Source organism: Cryptomeria japonica, chromosome 9, assembly GCF_030272615.1.
Source record: "Cryptomeria japonica chromosome 9, Sugi_1.0, whole genome shotgun sequence".
Lineage (NCBI taxonomy): Eukaryota > Viridiplantae > Streptophyta > Pinopsida > Cupressales > Cupressaceae > Cryptomeria > Cryptomeria japonica.
This window is the reverse complement of record NC_081413.1, coordinates 472,418,818-472,440,820: the sequence shown is the minus strand read 5'-3', so window position 1 is coordinate 472,440,820 and position 22,003 is coordinate 472,418,818. Positions and strand designations below refer to the sequence as shown.

At 36.5% G+C, this 22,003-nt stretch overlaps 1 protein-coding gene across 6 annotated transcripts in view; it reads right to left on the bottom strand.

Annotated features, from left to right (window-relative positions):
- Positions 1 to 2,702: 2,702 nt before the first annotated feature.
- Positions 2,703 to 22,003, bottom strand: part of LOC131075948 (alpha-mannosidase) — a 318,620-nt gene continuing 299,319 nt past the window's right edge. For 2 of the 6 annotated variants that reach the window (XM_058012931.2, XM_058012934.2), the window contains 5 exons: positions 4,496 to 4,606; positions 4,302 to 4,397; positions 3,577 to 3,624; positions 3,399 to 3,467; positions 2,709 to 3,298 (listed from right to left, as the gene is read on the bottom strand). In XM_058012931.2, the coding sequence (XP_057868914.2) occupies positions 3,101 to 3,298; positions 3,399 to 3,467; positions 3,577 to 3,624; positions 4,302 to 4,397; positions 4,496 to 4,606 (522 nt within the window). In that variant the 3' untranslated portion in view covers positions 2,709 to 3,100. Of the gene's footprint in view, positions 3,299 to 3,398; positions 3,468 to 3,576; positions 3,625 to 4,301; positions 4,398 to 4,495; positions 4,607 to 22,003 lie in introns of all 6 variants that reach the window. The other 4 variants (XM_058012933.2, XM_058012930.2, XM_058012932.2 and 1 more) reach the window with 4 other exon arrangements.

Below are 22,003 nucleotides of genomic sequence, written 5' to 3'. Positions count from 1 at the left end.
TGTGAAATAAGCCTTATTTGACCCTATGCGACTAAGTCCAAATTGATTGATTTTAGATTCATGAGTGATGTGAAAACCTATAACTTTGTTTGCAGGTCTGCATGGTTTTGATGATTTTTTTTTAATCCTTTTATGTAGAAATTGTCTAACTTATGTGATTAAGTTTATTTCCACACACTGCACTTAGAAAGCTACAATGAAGAAATTCAAAACACTTAAGGTCAACAAACACTTGTACAATGAGAAGACCTTACTAGTGCAAAGGGGCCCAATGAATGACCACTATTCGAACAAAGAGAATGCCATGTTTAACAAAGACACTCAAAACAAGGATCAATTAATAAATCCAAATGTAACAAAATTTTCACAAATGATACATGTATATAAGCACATCTGATTGGTAAATTGAAAGATGAGAAATAGTACTTTGATTTTTGTCCATGTCTACAGTAAGGTTATTAGGGGGAATCATGTTTCAAGGCATATTTGGTTTATGTTGTGCATTAGACTAAGAGAATGAAATTTGAATGAGTATTTTTCAAGTGACATGAAGCTATTAGAAGCATGCCTTCTACAAGCTTCTCATGGCAATAACCAACTCGAAGTTTTCCTTAGAGGGAAAAGCCAAAGAAAGGTACAAATTTTGTTAGTATGAAAAAAGTGGAAAAAACCAGGCAAGGGCACACTGTAGCAGTTCAAACCATTTTTCAAGTGACAAGGTGCATAGGGAAGCATGGTTTCAAGGTGAAAACCAAAGTTTGAAGTGATAGAGGTGGTTAGAGAGAATGTTTAGCAAGCTGAATTCATATTTTAAGTGTAAAAAATGAGTGAGATGTGCAATTTCGTATATTTATGCCAAGTGTTTATGTGAAAAATAGGGTAAAGTAGTGCTTCATAAAAAATAACTGGCTTTTCAGTGGCAAAGCACTACTAAGATCACTCCTATCAAACTTAGGCTAAGTCTTAGGTAACAAATATAAAAGGAGTGTGCCTATCTTGTTCAAATGAGTCTCTCAAGTGACAATTATATTCCAAATGTGCACTTAGAAGGTGAAAACCAAAGTTTAAATGGAAAAGGAACAACACGAGTGTGCATCTTCTTTCTTGGCCAAGTTAAGACCCTAAAAACAAACCTATTTCAGTTTTAAGTGACTAATCCATTTCAATTGAACCATAGCAGGTTTTCTGTCTTTCTCTCACCACTACGGGCACCATCCATGGTCTTAAAGAAAAAAAATCATCATTTAACAAACAAATAGCAGGATGTTGCAACCATATTTATTGCTGATTTTTGTGCTTGTCTATGCATTATTTATTGCTAGTTTCATCAAGTTTTGAGCTAGGGTTTTGTACATACAACCATCTAACTATTTGAGATATGAATTTTAGCCTTGTCAGAACCTAGAACAACAGCTCTCAATTTGCAATTTTGATCAAAATAGCTAGGGTTTTAGGATTAAAACATCAAGAAAAGAGGGTTTTTTCATGAATTCATCTACAACAAGAGGTAGGGTTTGAAACTCTAAATTTATTTTACAAGTTTCCAAGATGAGAAAGAAGTTAGTTTCAAGTCACCAAGATGGTTTGATTGTTAGAGATTTGAGTTTCTTTAAAGGATCTGCCATGATTTAGAACAAATAACTACTTTGGAATATCTGAGATGCTTTGTTTATATGGTTGACTATTTTTAGCTATTGCTTTTATTGGAGATCATATTTCTAGACAGGATTCAAAGAGCCTAATTATAATTTTCTTTAGGTTAACTTTTATTTAAGTTTTGTTTAGATTAGATTTAGTTTTGATGTAGTTTCTATTTTTTTAGTTTCTAACCTTCTAAAAAAAGTGCTATGAGCACATAATTCCTTAATGATAGTTGATGCTCTGCGTATGCTGCTTAAGTTATTGTTCAAATTGGCGCTTATTTGTTTGTGGTCTCTTTGTTTAATATTACCAAACTTTGTTACTTGTCCATCTAGATTGTAGCTTTGTAAGCAGCGTAGCTTTTTAATTCTTGGAATTGTGTCTTGCTTATGTGTCAGATGCAATTCGTTTATCATATCCTCTTGTGTGCAGACTTGTAGGTTTTGAGTTTTTCTAGTGAGAAAGTACTTGTTTGTTAAAGTTTAGTTGTTGTTTCCTTTTGTTGTAAATATGAACTCCATAAAATCTTGCTTGTGAGAGAAGTTCTATTTTTACTCCGTGTCCACACTTGACCGAAAAAATGGCAGAAGTTTATTCAATTTATTTTTGCAAAAAACCTCCCACAAAATTTTGTGCATAGTGTTAGTCACTGTAGATTTTGTCAATAGTCTAGTATCTAGGATTAACTTTCAACAAGCTTCCCTGTACAATTTGAAGAGAGGTTTTACCTTACATTCTACTCCTGTTTGAGTTGTCTTGCAAAAGACAAACCAAAATGCTAATAGAAACCAAACCCCAAGATTCTCTAACATGTATTTTGAAGCTTTCTGGAAAGGATTGTCCTCTCTTTCCTGTAGAAACACCAAATTGTGCAGCTACAATTTAAATTGTTATATGGCTTATTTTTCATAAGGATTTTTGTAATTGACACATGTCCAGAAAGAATGTAACCTTACCTGGTTAATTATGAAATCAGTCATCTGTAATATGATAGATCTTGTTTAAAAAGTAACTAATATGCCACAAATTACTGCAACAAAAATATTATTGTATTTTAGTTTAACTAACTAGTTCACTAAAGAACGTGAATATGCAAAGTCCACAGAGATAGTTTAAACTTTAAACTTTAAAACACAATGCTCAGATTATTTATCTTTCTATTTTTGAGCTGATGGGGTTCAAGATGTCCCTTGTTTTATTAGGAGATCCCAGTTCAGGGAACTACTGTAAGTGGAAGTTTTCAGTATGTACCGGTTGCTGAAAGCCAGGAGATGTCAGCAGACCAGAGATTACACTTATCACAAGAAGAATGATTGTGAATGATAAAAGGCCAGCAGTCTCACTTCTTAGTAAGCCACATACCATCCAAACTGTGAATTTTTTCCTTTGTGTAGAAGGCACACATTTTAAAAATAAAATTATCTGCCATAAGAAGAATCAATGTTGATCTTTTAATAATTTATTTGAAAAACAAGATGAATGTGCGAATTTCCATGGGACCCAACTCAATCACCATTTTGTACTTATCTACAGGACCACCTCTTACACCAACTTCCAGTTGCTGTTTACCATCATAACCATCTACTTTCCACTCTTTCAGTTTCATTACAGATTTTTCTTGATTTGCTGATAAATTCATCTCTGTCAATTCACTTATCTGCAAGTTTAATCAATTTCCTTGCATCAAATTATCATACCATAGACCTTTCTTCAAGAAGGAATGCTAAACAAAGTGAGATGAGCTAAAAACCAATTACCATTTTATTAGGGAACAACATTTTCAGCTCAACTGCAGCGATATTGGAATACACAGCATCCTCTCCAGCCTGGTAATCCCAAGACATGGTAAATGAATAGCTATAAACATGAGCTAATCTGTCTCAAAGACAATAATAAATACACTGACAGTAAAACTAATTGTTAGCATTTATAAACCTCATAAATATGAGCCAAGCGAAGTAGCACACTTCCATCTTCAAGTTCCTGCATAATATTAAAAGTTAGATGTACAGCAAACATCTGATGTCAGGTTGATGGACAGGGTTCATTAATAGCTATTGCGAAATCATTTTATGTTCAAAATGATAATATCATAGAAAGTTTTCCAGCTGCTTGTCAAATAAGTTTGGTTGTTAGTATAAGTTAGATAAACTACAAGAAGTTTGATTCGTAAGGTAACACTATGTAATACGTTTTGGGAGTACAGTGGGGCACTTAATGGCACATCAACAAGGTTCAAACTAGGTAGCGTTCTCCTTTCCCAATGCTATAAAGGGCAATGAAATCAATTTTTCCTAATTCTTCAATTCAATAGAGGGGCAATAAGTGAGTGAGATTCTCAACTAATAATGTCGTATTGCAGAAGGTCCACTCTCCATACTGTAATTGTGTACACAAAGATGCCTTGGATACTATGTGGATTGAAGCTTGAGCAAAGAGAGATTTGAGTAGAATTATTACTGATTATACAGTCTATCTCAGACAGAATGATAAATCTTATATGATGATTTTGTAAATCTATGCATGACAAGTTATTTCAAATTCTAGTATTTTGGAGTCAACCTACAATGTAGCACAATGCAAGATCCTTGTAAATCCTAAACCAAGCATGGGAAGGTTCATAATGACATCTGGAAAAAGAGATTTCAGTATACAGCTACCTCAAGTGTGATAATTGCAACATTTTTTGGTAAAGAATAAGTAGGATCCATTGCCATAAATTTTGACACATGAGAAGTTGTCCAATCATCTCCCTTCTGGCAAATAGCAATATATCAGTTAGAAAAACTTTGATACTTGTACTGGTAAGAAGCCTGTTTATTTGACACAAAGATGTCAGCAAGGTAACAAATACCTGGTGTGTAAATGCTAAGAGAAGAGGGGAGTATATTTCTTGTCCAATAGTACGACGCCACTTAGCACCATCTATAATGGCATCAATGCTGAAGTAATATTTACCTTGGATCTGAGGCAAAAAGAATGTTATTCAGGCAAAAGTAAAAGGTTAAGAGTAAACAAAGTATTATGTGTGTAAACATATACAGATATAGCTCGACACAATCTAAACAGACAAAAGGTGCAGACATTTTTAAGAAGATTTTCTTAACATATTTTTTAAGGAGCAAAATATACTTATATCTTACAGTCCAGGAAGCCTCAATGAGAACTGGAAATTATATTCTTCCAATTTAGTAAAACTATTCAGAAACAAGGTGATCCAACATACAATGGGTTACATAGAGAAATCTTGTCTGGTTCTACCAACTACCAACATTTTGAGGACCATAAAATCTGCACCTTATTTAAATGTCCTAATAAAAGAAACTGTTTAAACCACAAGTGGAATGTATTATTTCATTTAATCAATTCAATCATTACAAACCCTTTTTCTGACATCAATCAAGGTAATTATAACCTTTTGTAAAAATTTGCAAATTTCCGCATTCATTCTGCTCTGATTACATTTCCCAACCAGTTTTAATTCAGATCTATTTATTTTTATGAGAAAATATTGATTTATTTCAAATTATGATTAGACTGTATTAATGCATATCCATTTCAAACTTATGAACATAAATTCCGCATTTCATTAGTTTCATTAATGCATAACCATGAACAAACCCATAAACTACATGGACAAACCTGGTATATGCAGTGCACACCCACTGGAAAATGTCTTCGAAAAGAAAAATTTGTTAAGGGTGTAACTTAAATGAATATGGGATGAAATAAATTTCCTTTTAACATGTCTGCTATATAAGTATACTATGCACAATTACACAAACATTGAAAGTCATTACTAGAACATGAAATTTTTATTCAAGACAATCAAACAAAGTTGGAGAATTCATTTTAAAAGTGTACATCCTTAGGAAAATACTCATAAACAAGTAAATTGTAATGTTCCCCAAATCACTAAATAGACCATGAAAATAAAGATAGCACGATATTAATTATTTTTATATTAATATTCTAATCTGGGATTAATATAAATAATTAATATAATGTTAACGCTCCTTGAATAAAGTTAGTTCGTAAAACTACTTCATAGGTGAATAAATGGACATAGCGTGAGTTGTCGAGGCATATTGGAGAAGATACAGAGACTTCATTCCTGTGTGGCGGGATACCAACAAAAATTCAATCCTCCTTTCGTCGGTGAAGACTGACCTAGTGATGGGAACATGATAGCGTAAACAGAGATGTGGCAACGTGAAACTGGAGGGAAATCGTGTTGATATTTCCGTGGAATGCCGTGAGACCAGAATGCTTCCTTATATTTTCATACTTGTATCGGGGGTGAACTTTTGACGAAGTGACCAGACAATTACATATTCTTATTGCTTGTATCGGGGCGGAGGTTGACAGAGTGACAATACGACCCGAACATTGCACATAGTGTGACAGGGAGGATTGTATATCGCGTGACCAGCAGGCCTGATATCGGGTTATACTTTCCTACCGCGTGGTATTGCATAACGTGCAATGGTTTTGATGGGAGTACAAATCGTGGATCTATTGTTTATTCCGTAGCAGATCAGCAGAAATAGAACTCGGGTGGTGGAACATCGGCATCCTCAGAAGATCAGCGGGGATAGAGTTCGGGTGGTGAAACATCGTTATGCACAGATATATATATATATTCCACGTTAACAACCAATGGACATACGTAGATTTTCTAGAGGACTACTGTGATGATCTTTGGCACTATCAACCCAGCGAACTAACAGGTGCACCATGGACATTTAATTATATTATATTGATTGTGTACAATGTCTGTTCAGTCAATAGTATAATGATCAATAAAACACGAAAGTTAAAGCTGTATGATATTTATTGATGAATGAAATTCTATAAATAACTGGCAAGTTAAACCATACATCTCTACATAGTTTGGTCATAAACAATTCATTACAATGAGCCCTCAATAATTACAGTCCGTCCCTAATAGGGAATTTTACAGTGGTATTAGAGCTTTGAATCCTGCCAACCTGTAGGGTATTTTCAGGAAAATTTAAATGCATAGTTGAGTAGGCACCAGGGAAATTATAATTTCCGAAGTACTAGGGCCCGTCAGAACAAATTTCCAAACTCTCCTTTAGCACAGAGTAGTTCATCTATTCCGTTTGAAATTGAGGATAGCCACACAGAAACTGACGAGGAATTTATCTTTGAAACCAACATGGGAGACCCAGATAACAATAGGGATCTATTGGCTGCACTAATCAGAAGTCAGCAGGATATGCAAGAAAATGTTAATAGAATGACCAACTTGATGACCTAGTTTATGGCTAACAATATAAATCAGCACCAAAATAATGTAAGGCAGAATAATCAACATCAAAATAATGGGGGAAACAATGGGGGTAGAGATGAACAGTCAGTTAATAATCGGCCAGAAAGAACAGGCACAGCTAGACCATTTATGCCTACATTTACTGCTAGAAACCAGCCACCTGAAAATGAACCTACAATAAGAGAAATACAGGAAGAAATACATCAAGACTGGTTAGGTTCCGGTGAAGAATTCAGATCATCAATGACATTTAGAGAATGTTTAGATGTCAGAATGAAACATAGGCCAAGAGGATAGCGAGGAAATAACAATGAATTATAAAGAAAAATTGGGAAAATGTCCATTCCTTATTTTGATGGTTCAGGTAAGACAACTGCTTGGGCTTGGGTGCAAAAATTAGATACATACTTCCAATTAAATCCTATGTTGGAAGAAGAGGCAATTAAATATGCTGCGTTACATCTTGACGGTGTAGCACATGAATGGTGGCATCATGGACAAATAACCTTGGGTCATAATTTGATAGGCACTTATGTTGAGTTCACTGAGAAACTTATTGATAGGTTTGATTCTAAAGATCCTGAATTACATCTTAAGGATTTGACTCAGCTTAAGCAAACCGGAACTGTTGAACAATATATTTCTGAATTTGAAAAGTTGGCTGTCTTATTTACTGAAATTTCACAAAGACACAAGATTGTGATATTTATAGATGGATTGTCTGATTCCCTCAAAGGGTGGGTTAAATCCTTAAACCCCCTTACTTTACAAACAACTGTCAAAAGAGAAAGAGAATTGGAACCATCTTCAAAAGGAAAATTTGTTAACAAAGGACCACCTCCTAAACTGAAAAAAGACAAACAACCTTTCAACAAAGATAATTTCCCTAAAAACAGGCTAGATAAGGAGGAAAGAGAAGAGCTCAGAAGGAAAAAACTATGTTTCAGTTGTAGGGAAGCATGGCAGCCTGGACACAGATGCTTAGGGAAGGGGAAAATTCATTATATTGAGGTTATGTTTGACAGCGAGGATGAAGAGAATGCTGATCCTAACATAGAATGAACACCTCAGAACACTGAGTCAGAAACAGGTACCAAACAGGGAGAAGGAGTAATAGCATCCATGACAAGAACCCCACATTATAATATTTTTCAGAGTTAGAGGAGTTTTGAATGGACAACGTGTAATTGTTATGCTTGATAGTGGTTCCACACATAATTTTATAGATGCAGCACTTGTGGAAAGGCGTGGCTTGCAGACTGAAAAACATGAGGGATTTGATGTTAGGGTAGCAGGAGGAACTAATTTATCTAGCACTCATAAAGTTCCTAAATTGAATATTACTCTTGGCAATTACACTGTTACTGATGATTTTTATGTGATTGATTTGGCTGACACTAATGTTGTTTTGGGCATACAATGGATGGAGACATTAGATGAATATACACAGAGTTTTAAAAGAATGGAATTCTCTTTTAAAATTGATGATAAGAAGGTAGTCCTTCGTGTTATGTCTAACAGTGGTCCTAGGATCGTTAGTGCTAAAAGAATGGAGGCTATTTTCAGACATGGAGATGTGGCGTGGTCAGCACAATGTTTAATCTCCAACAAGGTATCGGGATTTGAATCCAAATCTTATCAGAATGATTTGTTAACAGTATTAGATTCACATAATTTGGTTTTTAGTGATATTCCTCTAGGAGTCCTACCTGATAGAGGATTTGAACATACTATTGAATTAGAAGAGGGTGCTAAACCAGTTATCACTACTCCTTATAGACACCCAAAAACATTTAGGGATGAAATAGAAAAAGCAATTAAAGAATTATTGGATATGGGACACATCAGACCTAGTTCTAGTCCTTTTGCATCATCTGTAGTGTTGGTCAAAAAGAAGGATGGAACTCTTCGAATGTGTATTGATTACAGAGCTCTTAACAAGAAAACAATAAAAAACAAGTATCCAATTCCTCAAATTGATGAATTGTTAGATAAAATGCATGGTGCTATTTATTTTTCTAAAATTGATTTGAGATCAGGGTATCATCAGATTAAGTTAAGAGAACAAGACATTCATAAAACTGCTTTCCGCTGTCATTATGGTCATTATGAATTCTTGGTTATGCCGTTTGGTCTAACAAATGCTCCGGCAACATTCTAGTCCTATATGAATCATATTTTTAACAAACAGTTAAGGAGATTTTTGCTAGTATTCTTTGAGGATATATTGATTTATAGCAAAACTTGGGAAGAGCATTTGAAACATATTGATATAGTCCTTGGTATTATGGAATCACAATCACTGTATGCAAAGGCGTCTAAATGTGAATTCAGAATGACTGAAATTTTGTACTTAGGGCATATGATCAGTGCAACAGGGGTACAGGTTCATCAAGAAAAGATAAGAGCCATTTTGGATTGGCCACCACCACGAAACCTTACAGAATTAAGGGGATTCTTTGGTTTATGCAGTTATTACAGGAGGTTTGTCAAAGGTTTTTCACAGCTTGGGGCACCCTTGACAGATCTTACCAAAAAGGGGGCTTTCAAATGGACTGACGGAGCTCAACAGGTATTTGAGAAACTTAAAGAGGTAATGAGTTCTTGTCTAGTACTTGCTCTTCCAGATTTTGATCAGCCTTTTGTGTTGGAATGTGATGCTTCTGGTGATGGAATAGGGGCAGTTTTAATGCAAAACAAACATCCTATAGTTTATGAAAGCAGGAAACTTAATAAACTTGAGAAATTATATTCTATCTATGATAAAGAAATGTTGGCAATCATGCATGCACTGACAAAATTTAGACAGTATTTGGTTGGTAGCAGATTTGTGGTGAAAACTGACCATAACAGTCTAAGATATTTCTTGGGACAAAAAGATTTAAATGACAGGCAACAGAAGTGGAATAGCAAGATCCAAGCTTATGATTTTGAGATTGAATATGTGAAGGGTAAAAATAATGTTGTTGCAGATGCTCTATCTAGAAAGCCTGAAATCAATGCATTTTTTGTAGTAACCGCTGATTGGAAGTCTTTATTACTGGTAGAATACTCTAAGGATTCTTTTGCTTGTGATTTGCTAGATGGTAATACACAAGATGATAAATATAAGGTTGTAAATGATATCATTTATTACAAAGACAATTTATTTGATTCCAGGATCGAAATCGAAAGAGAAAATCCTACAATCAGTGCACGATGTTCCCTTAGCAGGACATCCCGGCTACTTCAAAACTTACCGGCAGATAAGAGAAAGATTCACCTGGAAAGGACTTAAGAATGATGTCCTTCGTTATGTTAAAGAATGCATCACTTGTCAACAAAATAAAGCAGAGCATACTTATCCGGCGGGTCTATTGCAGCCTTTGCCTATACCAGAACAAAAATGGGAAAGTATATCTATGGATTTCATTACAGGTTTACCACGATCTCAAGGTAAGGATTGCATTTTTGTGGTGGTTGATAGATTAACTAAATTTGCACACTTCTTATCCATCACTACAGAATTCATAGCTGTTCAGCTCACAGAATTGTTCTTTCGTGAGGTGTTCCGTTTACATGGTTTACCAAAAAATATCATCAATGACCGAGATAGCAGGTTTTTGAGTATATTTTGGGGGGAACTTTTCAGATTGACAGGTACCGAGTTAAATCACAACATGAGTTATCATCCACAAACAGATGGACAGACATAAATAGTGAACAAGTGGATTGAGGTTTACCTTCGTAATTATGTGTCTGGTCATCATAAAGCATGGGTCTGTTGGCTATATTTGGGTGAATACTGCTATAACACTACTTATCATATCTCTATCGGTATGACTCCTTTCAAAGCACTATATTGGTATGATGCACTTTCTTTTATTGATTTGGAATTTGATCAGAGTAATGTTCCCAAATCTCATGACATGCTCCAGGAATGCCAAGATATATTGAAAGCACTTAAGGAAAATTTGCAATGTGCTCAGAATCAACAGAAAATTTATGCCGACAAGAAGCATATTGAACGTCACTTTGAAATTGGGGAATTGGTGTACCTCAGATTACAACCCTATAGGCAATCATCTCTCAAACGGAGCGGAGCGGAGAAATTGAAGCCTCGCTTTTATGGGCCATACCCGGTGATTCGGAAAGTTGGCGTAGTGGCATATGAATTGGATTTACCTGAAGAAAGTAGAATACATAATGTATTCCATGTATCTTGTCTCAAAAAAGCTTTGGGTCAGCAGGTGACAAGATCAGAGAACTTACCACCACTAAATGAAGAAGGGAAATTAGAGATGATACCCGAAGTGATTTTAGAAACCCGAGAACGGCATTTGCGGAATAGGACAATCAGGGAATACCTCATTAAATCGTAGAATTTACCGTTGGATGATGCTACTTGGGAAAATGAGCAGATCCTTCAATATCCTGGATTGCAGTTGATTGTGGGCAAGCAACATTGGGCAGGGGAGACTTGTAATGTTCCCCAAATCACTAAATAGACCATGAAAATAAAGCTAGCACGATATTAATTATTTTTTATATTAATATTCTAATCTGGGATTAATATAAATAATTAATATAATGTTAACGCTCCTTGAATAAAGTTAGTTCGTAAAACTACTTCATAGGTGAATAAATGGACATAGCGTGAATTGTCGAGGCATATTGGAGAAGATACAAAGACTTCATTCCTATTTGGTGGGATACGAACAAAAATTCAATCCTCCTTTCATCGGTGAAGACTGATCTAGTGGTGGGAACATGATAGTGTAAACAGAGATGTGGCAACGTGAAACTGGAGGGAAATCGTGTTGATATTTCCGTGGAATGCCGTGAGACCAGAACGCTTCCTTATATTTTCATACTTGTATCGGGGGAGAACTTCTGACGAAGTGACCAGACAATTACATATTCTTATTGCTTTTATCGGGGCGGAGGTTGATAGAGTGACAATACGACTCGAACATTGCACATAGCGTGACAGGGAGGATTGCATATCGCATGACCAGCAGGCCCAATATCGGGTTATGCTTTCCTACCGCGTGGTATTGCATAACGCGCAGTGGTTCTGACGGGAGTACAAATCGTGGATCTATTGTTTATTCCGTAGCAGATCAGCAGAAATAGAACTCGGGTGGTGGAACGTCGGCATCCTTAGAAGATCAGCGGGGATAGAGTTTGGGTGGTGAAACATCGTTATGCACAGATATATATATATATATATTCCACGTTAACAACCAATGGACATACGTAGATTTTCTGGAGGACTACTGTGATGATCTTTGGCACTATCAACCCAGCGAACTAACAGGTGCACCATGGACATTTAATTATATTATGTTGATTGTGTACAATGTCTGTTCAGTCAATAGTATAATGATCAATAAAACACGAAAGTTAAAGCTGTATGATATTTATTGATGAATGAAATTCTATAAATAACTAGCAAGTTAAACCATACATCTCTACATAGTTTGGTCATAAACAATTCATTACAATCAGCCCTTAGTAATTACAGTCCGTCCCCAATAGGGAATTTTACATAAATGCATTTACATACATTCTATATTTAAGTATTATTAAATCATCTCATCTCATAGCTTAATATGCATCTGGCTCTCAGAAGAGGATATTTGAAATCCATGCTAGGAATGCTCTCATATGATGATAGTAGTGTCTTCACATTCTTGTTATGGTTGACTAATTATGGATTTCTCTGGGGAACTTATTTCTCTTGATATGGTTGACAGAATAAAGATTTAGTGAAAAGAATTTTAATGGTTCATTTGTATAAGTTGATCAAATAAAGTTCTTTGAGAGAGTTTATTATTTCCTTTGTATGGTTTGATTGAATGAGGAGTCCCTCGAGAGATTTTTTTTCTCTTATTATGTTTGATGAAATACAGACAACTTAAGAGAGTTATTTGTTTCCTCATGATATGGTTGAGCCAATATTAAATAAGGACTTCTTGAAGAGAGTTATTTTTCCTTCTTGGCATGGTTAGGTACATAAGGTTTTCAGCAAGAGTTTATTATTATCTTCAATATGGTTGACTAAGGAGTTGAAACATGTTGTACCCATATGAAATTTTTCCCCATGAAAATGTCGAGAATTCCCTTACCTATCCCTTTATTGTGAAACTCACACTTCATCTCACATTTGTGTGTTTTGAACCCTAGCTAATTTCATCATGTAGATAGGAGGCTTTCTGATGCTTTGTAGAAAGAAAAAATTAGAGCTTAAATAAGAAAGTTACATTCACAAGGACAATGGTAGGGATAAATGAAAGGTGTGATTTTACTTTGTCATAATAGTGACCAAATTGATAAAAGGGTACAAATTACACAATCCACCATTTGGGTGCCCAAAAATGAACAAAGTAAAAATTTGGCAAGATGATAAAAATCATGTGACTGTACAAAAGTCTACTAAAAGTTCTTCATGAGCAAAAATTTACAAAAAATGGAAAAAGTGGTACTATAATGTCCCCTTAGCACGTGCACTTGTGTCAAGGTTGGCCTATATTTGACCCTCGTAGGCCAAGGAGTTGTTTAGGGGGTCGACATGGCGGTGATTGGTGACTTCACATCTCTTTATTATTTGATATTTTGATGTTATAAGGAGATAACACGTATCAAGAGACGTGTGAATTTTGTTTAGTTAATAAATTAAAGGTACATTAAAATAACATGTTTAATTAAATAATATAAAATGTACCTACACTTATCTTCTAGAAGGTGATTGTGACGTGTTATGTAATGAATAAATAGAAGAGGGGAAACACATGTTGGGAATCATTTGTTTATGTTATCTCTTGTTGAGTTGTGGAGACACAAGTTGTCCGCAGAAGATCTTAGGGAGCGATACCTCCCTATTGGTCAGCATAACTGAGGAGGTGGAAGACCCTCCGAAGGGTTGTGTTGTGAGTGGGAATCATTCAGTTTCTCACATTTGAGCTTAAAGGAGATTATTTATATCAGATTTGCGGCAGTGCTTCAGACATGCAGATTAGTGAGATTGCCTTGTGTTGGGAGTACATTCCTTGAACCTGATTGACAGCAATTTCACTAGAGCATCCAAGCGATACCTTTGGTGAATGTTTGGAGGCAAATTGAAAGTTACAAGGTGCTGCCATTGTTCACAGTTGCAGACCTAGAACCCCACGATTTTATTCATTCTATCTCATAGGTGCATCAATTTCAACCTTTGATGATTCCAAAATTAATAGGAGTGGAGAGTGATACAATTTGAGACATTTTGCAAGAGTTGGGGTGCCCATTCCAATTTATTTGTGAACCAGGTCTGAGGCAGGTCGTGGGCCAATTAAACTTTCGATTTTGGGCTATTAACACATATGATAGCTTGGAGACCTATTTAGGAGAAGGGCACTTCATCTAGAAGAGAATCCGATTGGTTTGGAGGGACATAAGGCTGCAGATTACATTAGTTCTCAGACCATCTACAATACAGAAGGGACGACACCTGTCTTGGCTTGATCCGACACATTAGATGCTCATGGCTAGGGGATATCACTTGCTTCTTCATCGCTTACCTTAGGCGAATTCATATGAGGTTCCAAGATATCTCTTCCATTGTAATTTTCAGTATTGCATGGTGTTTGTCCTCAGACAAAGTCTGAGAATTAGGCTACATTATCAGTCAATGTATTAGAGCTTGTAATAAGTCATTGAAGTAAGTAAATGAATAAAGGTTCCAACCATATAGGGCTGCATCTTATGTAAATGAATTCTGAGGTTGTATGCCATCCATTTGACAAAATGAAAGCAAGAATATATGTTTGATTACAAGTTCTATTTGTTTCATAATCACTTGTGATTGTTGTCCAAACATTTATAAGTTATTATCCTTTCATGGTGAATGTCCTTACATGAAGAATCAGTAGTAGATGTCCTTGATATCCATCTGAAAACTAAGGACAGCAGATTAAACTATGACAGCCAAGTGTTTGATAAAATGTAAAGTGAAGAATATTAGGATTTTATATCAGAACTTAGCCAGTGACATTACAGGTACGAAGGCACAAATCATGCAACTAATAAAAGTGGTATGAGAAAGTTCATAAGACAACTTCAAAAAATGGCAAATGTGTGTAAATTGCATGACTGACCACTAAAGCATCAAATTTAAAAAATAAGGTGGCAAAAAATGCTACTAATGTGTGATTTGTGTGACGATGCATTTAAGTGACCCAAAGAAAAAAATGGCAAAAAGTGCCATATAAACATGAATCATGTGATTAACCACCAAAGGACAACATTTGATTAAGTTTTTAAACAGAAAGCAAAGAAAACACAAAAATGTGAATTGTGCAATATGCAATTGGAAGGTCAAATGTTTCAAAAAAAAGGTAAAGTGGTACCTAGGCCATTACGGCATGAAACACATGACCTTTCATTGGGAATATCAAATGACACCATTAATGAGAAAGTCTTGGTTATAAAGTAGATGTAAGATTCTTAATCCAAAATACTATGCCAAATTTTTGAACTTTTTCTTGTGTTTACTGTTGGCATTGAGTTGTCATTGATGTCAACTAGTATTGCAGGTAGGCTAGTGGTAGAGGTATGTCATCCGGTATACTGGTATAAAGGAGAGTGAACCAATATGGTGGAAGACAAAAAAGGTATCGAGAAGATTAACATGAAGGCTTGTCAACCGGTATGGTGGAAGACAAGTAATTATTGAGACTATCAGTGACGTCACCGGTACGAGGTGAGATGCATGTTTGTGTTAGCATGTTAAGTGATAACTGGTAAAGCATAAACTGGTTTGGAGGTTGGCTTCCTATTTATGATGAAGAGGCAGAATGTTAAAATGATCACAAACCACCGGAGGTGAAGATGTGCTACCGGTGTAGTGTGCACTACCGATCAGCAGGAAGAGAAGGTCTCACCGGTAAGAGCTTGTACCGGTATGAGTTTGATGAATGGTCAAGTGTAAACCGACCTTGTGTCGGTGAGCTGAGTGTATGACTGTTGTGACGCCATGTGGAGCTGAGGTGGCAAGCATGTAGAGGTCGGTGAAGTTTCCATCGACATGGTTGTTGAAACAGCTAGTTGACATTAATGAAACAACCACAAATCACGGAATGATAACAGATTTATGTGACTCGAGGAAGAAAGGATGACAAAGAAAGATCAGGGAGTAGTTGGCTTTTGGATCGGAGCAAAGAGATCAGATTGCAAGATGATCTCGAAAAGGAAACAGCTGGACTGTAAATGCGTCAACAAATTTCAAGGCAGAAAATCATGGATGAGATTGCTATCTTTAGCAAATATGCATTGGATGTTAGAAAACGAGTACATATGCATTCCTCGAGTACTGGTGATTGATCCAAGGCAGATTGGATCGGATCTTATGCAGATTTGGTCGGGTGAAGGAAACCCTAACCGCCCTAAGTTTGAATTGTTTCTTGGCGGGAAAGTTCAAGTTTAAATATGACTACTTGAGACTGTGATTGTTGCTGCTGCAGAGTGAAGGCAAGTGTGAAATCGTTGTCTGAGAGCCGAAGAGATAAACACTTGAAGCGTTTATGAGTGAAGACTAGACCGGTAAGGAGAAGCAGGATAAACCGGTGTAAGGAACAAACCGGTGGAGTGAGCATAGAACACAGAGGTGACAAGCCAGCAAAAGCGGTACTTGATAAAGAGTGATCAAATGTGAGTTGAGTAGAAAATACATTGTGAGAGGGGATTTAGAGTAGTTATCAGCAAAGCAAAGTTGCAGAGTGGGTGGAGAGAATATGGACTAGTAAAGCTGAAACCGACCGAGCAGAATATTGCAAGGTTGCAAAACTTCATTTGCAACAGTGATTTCATTGGTACAACTAAGTTTTATATTGTTTTCATTGAGTTGAAGCTTAGTGCAGGGGTTGTAGCTCCTTTAGGTTGTAGCCTATAAATTGTGTAGGGGTTAGTGCTCCTTTGAGTTGGTGCTCGTAAATCAGGGGTTGGTGCTCCTTGGGTTGGTGCCCAAAATATTGTAATCAAAGATTCATTGTGAGATTGTGTTGACGTCTATTTTGTACACTATCAAACACAGAATAAAATACCCAAGGGTACCTTATCCTCTCTTGAGTAAAGTCTCCGAATGCTGAAGATATCGCGAAAAGGATCAATCAGGATGACTTCAAGGTTCTTGATGTGCAGGATGATGATGTACCTCGCCTTGGAATGCTGGATTGGAAGAAGTTATTCCTGATGATGTCGGATCGAAGAAAGCCGTCCTTGTCGATGCTAGATTGGAGGAGGTCGCCCTTGTCCTTGCTTGATCTTCTTGGAGGAGACCGTCCTTCCGACTTGTAGATCCTTCGAGCTTGGGAGTCGCCATCTTGATACCTACACAACATTTCACAATTAATAATATATCTTGAAGTGTAGAAATTAAACTTAAAAGGAAGATTCAAGATTTTAATTAGGAAACTTCATGATAAATCTTGAGTTATCATTTCCTAATTAACCATGAAGTACTTAGACTTTTCTAAAAATGTCTAAAAATCAAACCTTGAACAAGGGTGTTAAGATGATTTCGCCATACCTCCTCTTGAGTATTAAACTCTAAGAAATGATGCAAAAATAGATGAATTTTGCTAGGCAAAGTGTAGATCAAAGCTCTCCCTTGGATAAAATGCACCTCCTTTAGCTTGGAAAAGAATAAACTCCACTAGCCTCTTCAAAAATCTGAAAATTCGCCTTCAAATGCCTTCAAAAGTCTGGAAATTATCCTCCAATCTAGCAAGAAATTCGCCTCTCCAATAGCCTTCAATATGAATTTCGCCCTCCTTAGTCTCCACACCTAGCAGAAATTCGCTCCACTCCAGCTAGATTTCGCACCTTCTTTTGCTCTCCAAATTCGCACTTGAAGCAATGAGTGAATGATTTGGATTTGCTAAAGAACCTCTCCCATTATATAGAGCGCTTACCTTGATCCTTGTTGAGGCTGACCTAGCAATTAAGCCTTAAAATAAAATAAAAAACCACCAAGAAGAAGGCCGACTTGATAAATAAAGACAAAATAATGCCTTGTGCGCTCAACCTTTAATCTTTTAATTATTTAAATTAATTTTAATACCTCTAAGATGTTTATTTTGATTATTTCAAGGTACAAAATTAATTTATTAAATTGAAATGCCTTTAATTTAATGTGAATTTGATTTAATCTTCCAAAGGCTTCGAAGTGAGCAAATTTGGTGAATTTTAAGGAATATCAACGCTCAATAATGCAAAAAATGAAGGATATCATCAATTTCGCCTTGGACCCTTGGTGAAGGACAGGAGTTCTTTTTGTATTTTAGGCTAGGATTCTCAAATTTTGAAGTCAAATCTTTGTTCACCATGCTTAAGAAGATCCTTCCCATCTCGCACAACCTTGCCTTAGCATAATCTCGGAGGGAAATTGTTGATTTTATAAAAATTGCCCTGGTCCTCCAGTGAAGGACAGGAGCGCTTTTGAGTCCATTGCACAAATTCTTGATCACATCAACTACAAATTACCCTCAAGGCGTAGAACATCATTCCCCACTCCTTCTTGAGTCCTGGAAACAAAAATATAATTTCAAAATGCAAGGTAAATGGGCACATCTAGAAATTTCGGCCTGGTCCCTTGGAGAGGGACAGGAGCGCTTTTGCCAATTGTCATCAAAATTTGCAACTCTTGCATCTCAATTCCTACTCGAAGCTTTTTAAACATCCTTTCAAACTTGTGCCTTGGCCTAGATTTGTCCAAAATTGGTGAGAAAGGCTAGATAACATGTTTTTTGCCCTGGTCCCTTGGAGAGGGACAGGAGCACTTTTGCAATTTCAAGCTTATCTGTCCTTTGTTAGCCTTCCAAATTATCTTCAATGGGCTAATCATGTCTTCTTCCATTCATTTCAATCACAAAACTTGTTTTGACTTTGCAAGAAATTTGCACTTTTAGAAAATCGCTCTGGACCCTTGGAGAGGGACAGGAGCGCCTTTTTACTTCATGGTATATTTCCTTGTCTTTTAAACCCTCAATTGCGTCTAAGGCATAAAACATCATTCGTCCTTCCCATCCAAGTCAAGTTTTGCCATAAAATCTCAAACAAAGAGGAGAAACTTAAAAAAAAATGCCATGGTCCTTCAGTGAGGGACAGGAGCACTTTTGTCATTTGAGTTGATTCCCTCGTTTGTTGACCATTCAAATTATATTCAATGGACAAAACATGCTTCCCTTGATCTCTCCCAATCATAAAATTGTCTTGATCCTGCAAGAGCAGTGCAAATTTGAAAATCAAGCTTTGGTCCTTCAGTGAGGGACAGGAGCGCTTTTTGTCTTTTAGGCCAAAGTGCTTCATCCTTCATCTCGAAATTCTTGGCTAAGGAAGATATCATCTTGTTGTACGCCATGAATAAGAGTTCAAGCCCAAGAAAGGTTTAAAAATGTGTATATAAAGAAAATAGCTCTGGTCCTTCAGAGAGGGATAGGAGCACTTTTACCTTTCTAGACAAAAACTCCATCATTTCATCGTCTTTGATCAGGTCTGGATGCTCTATCACGTTCATTTCGTCCTCCACCATGCCTTTGATGTCTCAATTTGACCAAACAAGGTCAGGAATGACTCCAATAAGCCTTTTTGCTTTGGAACCTTGGTGAGGGACAGGAGCGCTTTTCGCTCTGGATCCTCAGTGAAGGACAGGAGCGCTTTTTGACTTTTTGAACTCTCTATCAGGATAATTTTTATGGGATATAACATTTAAGTATAAGTTTATACTTTAAGTTATATTCCATATATACTTTCAGGATGTTTGAGAGTGGTTTCAGACCTCCAGGAGTTATATTGCAAAATCTAGTTTTTTGAGGTTTTTCAGTTTCCAGACTTAGCCAAATTTCAGGATCAGGACTTTCAGACTTAGCCAATTTTCAGGATCAGGACTTTCAGACTTAGGAAAATTTCAGGATCAGGACATCACTCAAGCCGGACTTGCTATCCATGTGATCCCCTTGGCGACACTCAAAACGCAAAGGCCAATAGACAAAACCCTAAAAGACCTAAAAACAAGCCCTAAAAAGCAAAAAAGCAGGGGTCCCCATTTGCAATGGGGCGATGTGTGAAAACGTCACAACAGGTTGGATTGGAGCAGATCTCCAACAACTAGTCTCATCGAGGTTTTTCCCACATTGGGTTTTCCTCGTATATATCTGGTAATGTGTGATGTATTCTTGTGCATGTGTTATGTTAATGTTTTAGCAAGTCCTTTCACACACCCTGTTTGCACTGTTTGAGCTACTAGTTAGCACTCAGTTTGTTTTATATATTACCGGTATATCCTTGTTGAATAAAAAGAGTTTAAATCACTGATTCAGACCCCTCTCAGTGATCCATTGTGTCCAACATTTACTAGATGGGCATTTTAACAAATAGTTTGTTTGCACAAATTATATACTCTTTTGTTTGCAAGCGTTTGGGAACAAATATCTATATATTCTTCATTCATAAAACATCTCAGGATAATCCATCTATCAATTATAATGAATATTATTGACCATGAAGAAATTACAGTTGGCTGTTATAAAAATAGGACAGTAGTACAAGTCTGACCTGAATTTTCCAGCTCCAATACTAATTTGAAGTTACAATCTTTCCTCCAAATTCCAACGCCAATACTTAGCTAATAGCCGAGTCATTAATCTCTATTCAATGACTGGTATCCATGCCCTTAACCTTGCTAGTGTAACTCTTATTCCAATCCCCTGGAAGTATGTTCAATGGCATATAATCTCCTGATTTGAAATCTACATTCAGCTAGAAACCTATGGCATGAAGTCGACCAGCAATATGTGTATTTAGTAAACTTATACCATACTCAGAATAGGACATCGATCATCATATATCCTTCCATAAACTCTTATTCTACTCCATTATCACACCTAGCTTTGTAATACTATGTGCCCAGCAATATAGACACTCCATGCCACAATATTGTGCTCCAAGGGGTGCAAACTCCAGCAAATCAAGCTATGCTAGCCATATTGAGACCCCGCGACCCATAGAAAGCTGACATAAACCCACGACCAACAGTATTTAGCAATGGCGAACATAAATACGAATAATAACCGCCCACAATCATCAAACCTTTATCGCCCAACCAAGGGTACCATCATGGCGTCCCCCTTCATTCCAATCTTTCCTTGAGATTCAAATAATTTCTTCACAATCTTTGGAGGCATGCAATTTTTTAGGTCTATAACTCTCCATGGTATGCTTCTTCCATCATCATTAGTTACCAATAGCCCATGAAAAGATCTTGTGCATAGATACTTACCCAATAAGTAGCTCCACCATGCTAATTTTGTGCTACTTTGATTTCCATGTGAACCCCATCAAGAGTGAATTTGATGATTCTTGTAGATTCAACACCAATGGTATCCACCCCATCAAACTATAGGCCACAATAGTACTCACTCCCTTGTAGTGAAACAATGAGGTCACCATCAAACTGTGATGATCCAATACACCATACTCCACTGTAAGAAGTTAATCATCAACAATCTTGGGTGGCCTGATAGGCAATTCAACCAGCTTCGTCTCATAATCACAGACCACACTTGGATCCCACATCTCACTTGTGTTATAAAAAACAGAAGGTACCTCATCATCCAGCTCAAAGAGTGGATTATCAAAAGACAAATCAGCATTCATCTCAAATAGAGGGGTTATCAACAAACTGAAAATTATTTCCATCTCCCAATTTAGACCAACTCTCCCATTGTCCCATATTTGAACATGCAAATTTAGGACTTGTTGTGCTTAGCACATCATCCCTGTCTTTGACAAGGATCCTTGTTGCCTCCAAGCTCGATCGTCCATATTTAAAGGTCGTATCTTAAAGGAGCTACTTGAGATTGTTGTTTTCATTCCCGACGACCTTTGCAAAAGCCGATATAAATACCAAGAGGAAATTCTTCAGTTTTGTCAATGGTTTCCTTCTGGGTTTTTCATGAGCTCTAGGGTGGCATAACATGCATTTGATTCTTTGGCGAAGTGAGAACTTACTATTTTTAGTAAGTTAGGGTTTGGCTGTTTGGATGATGC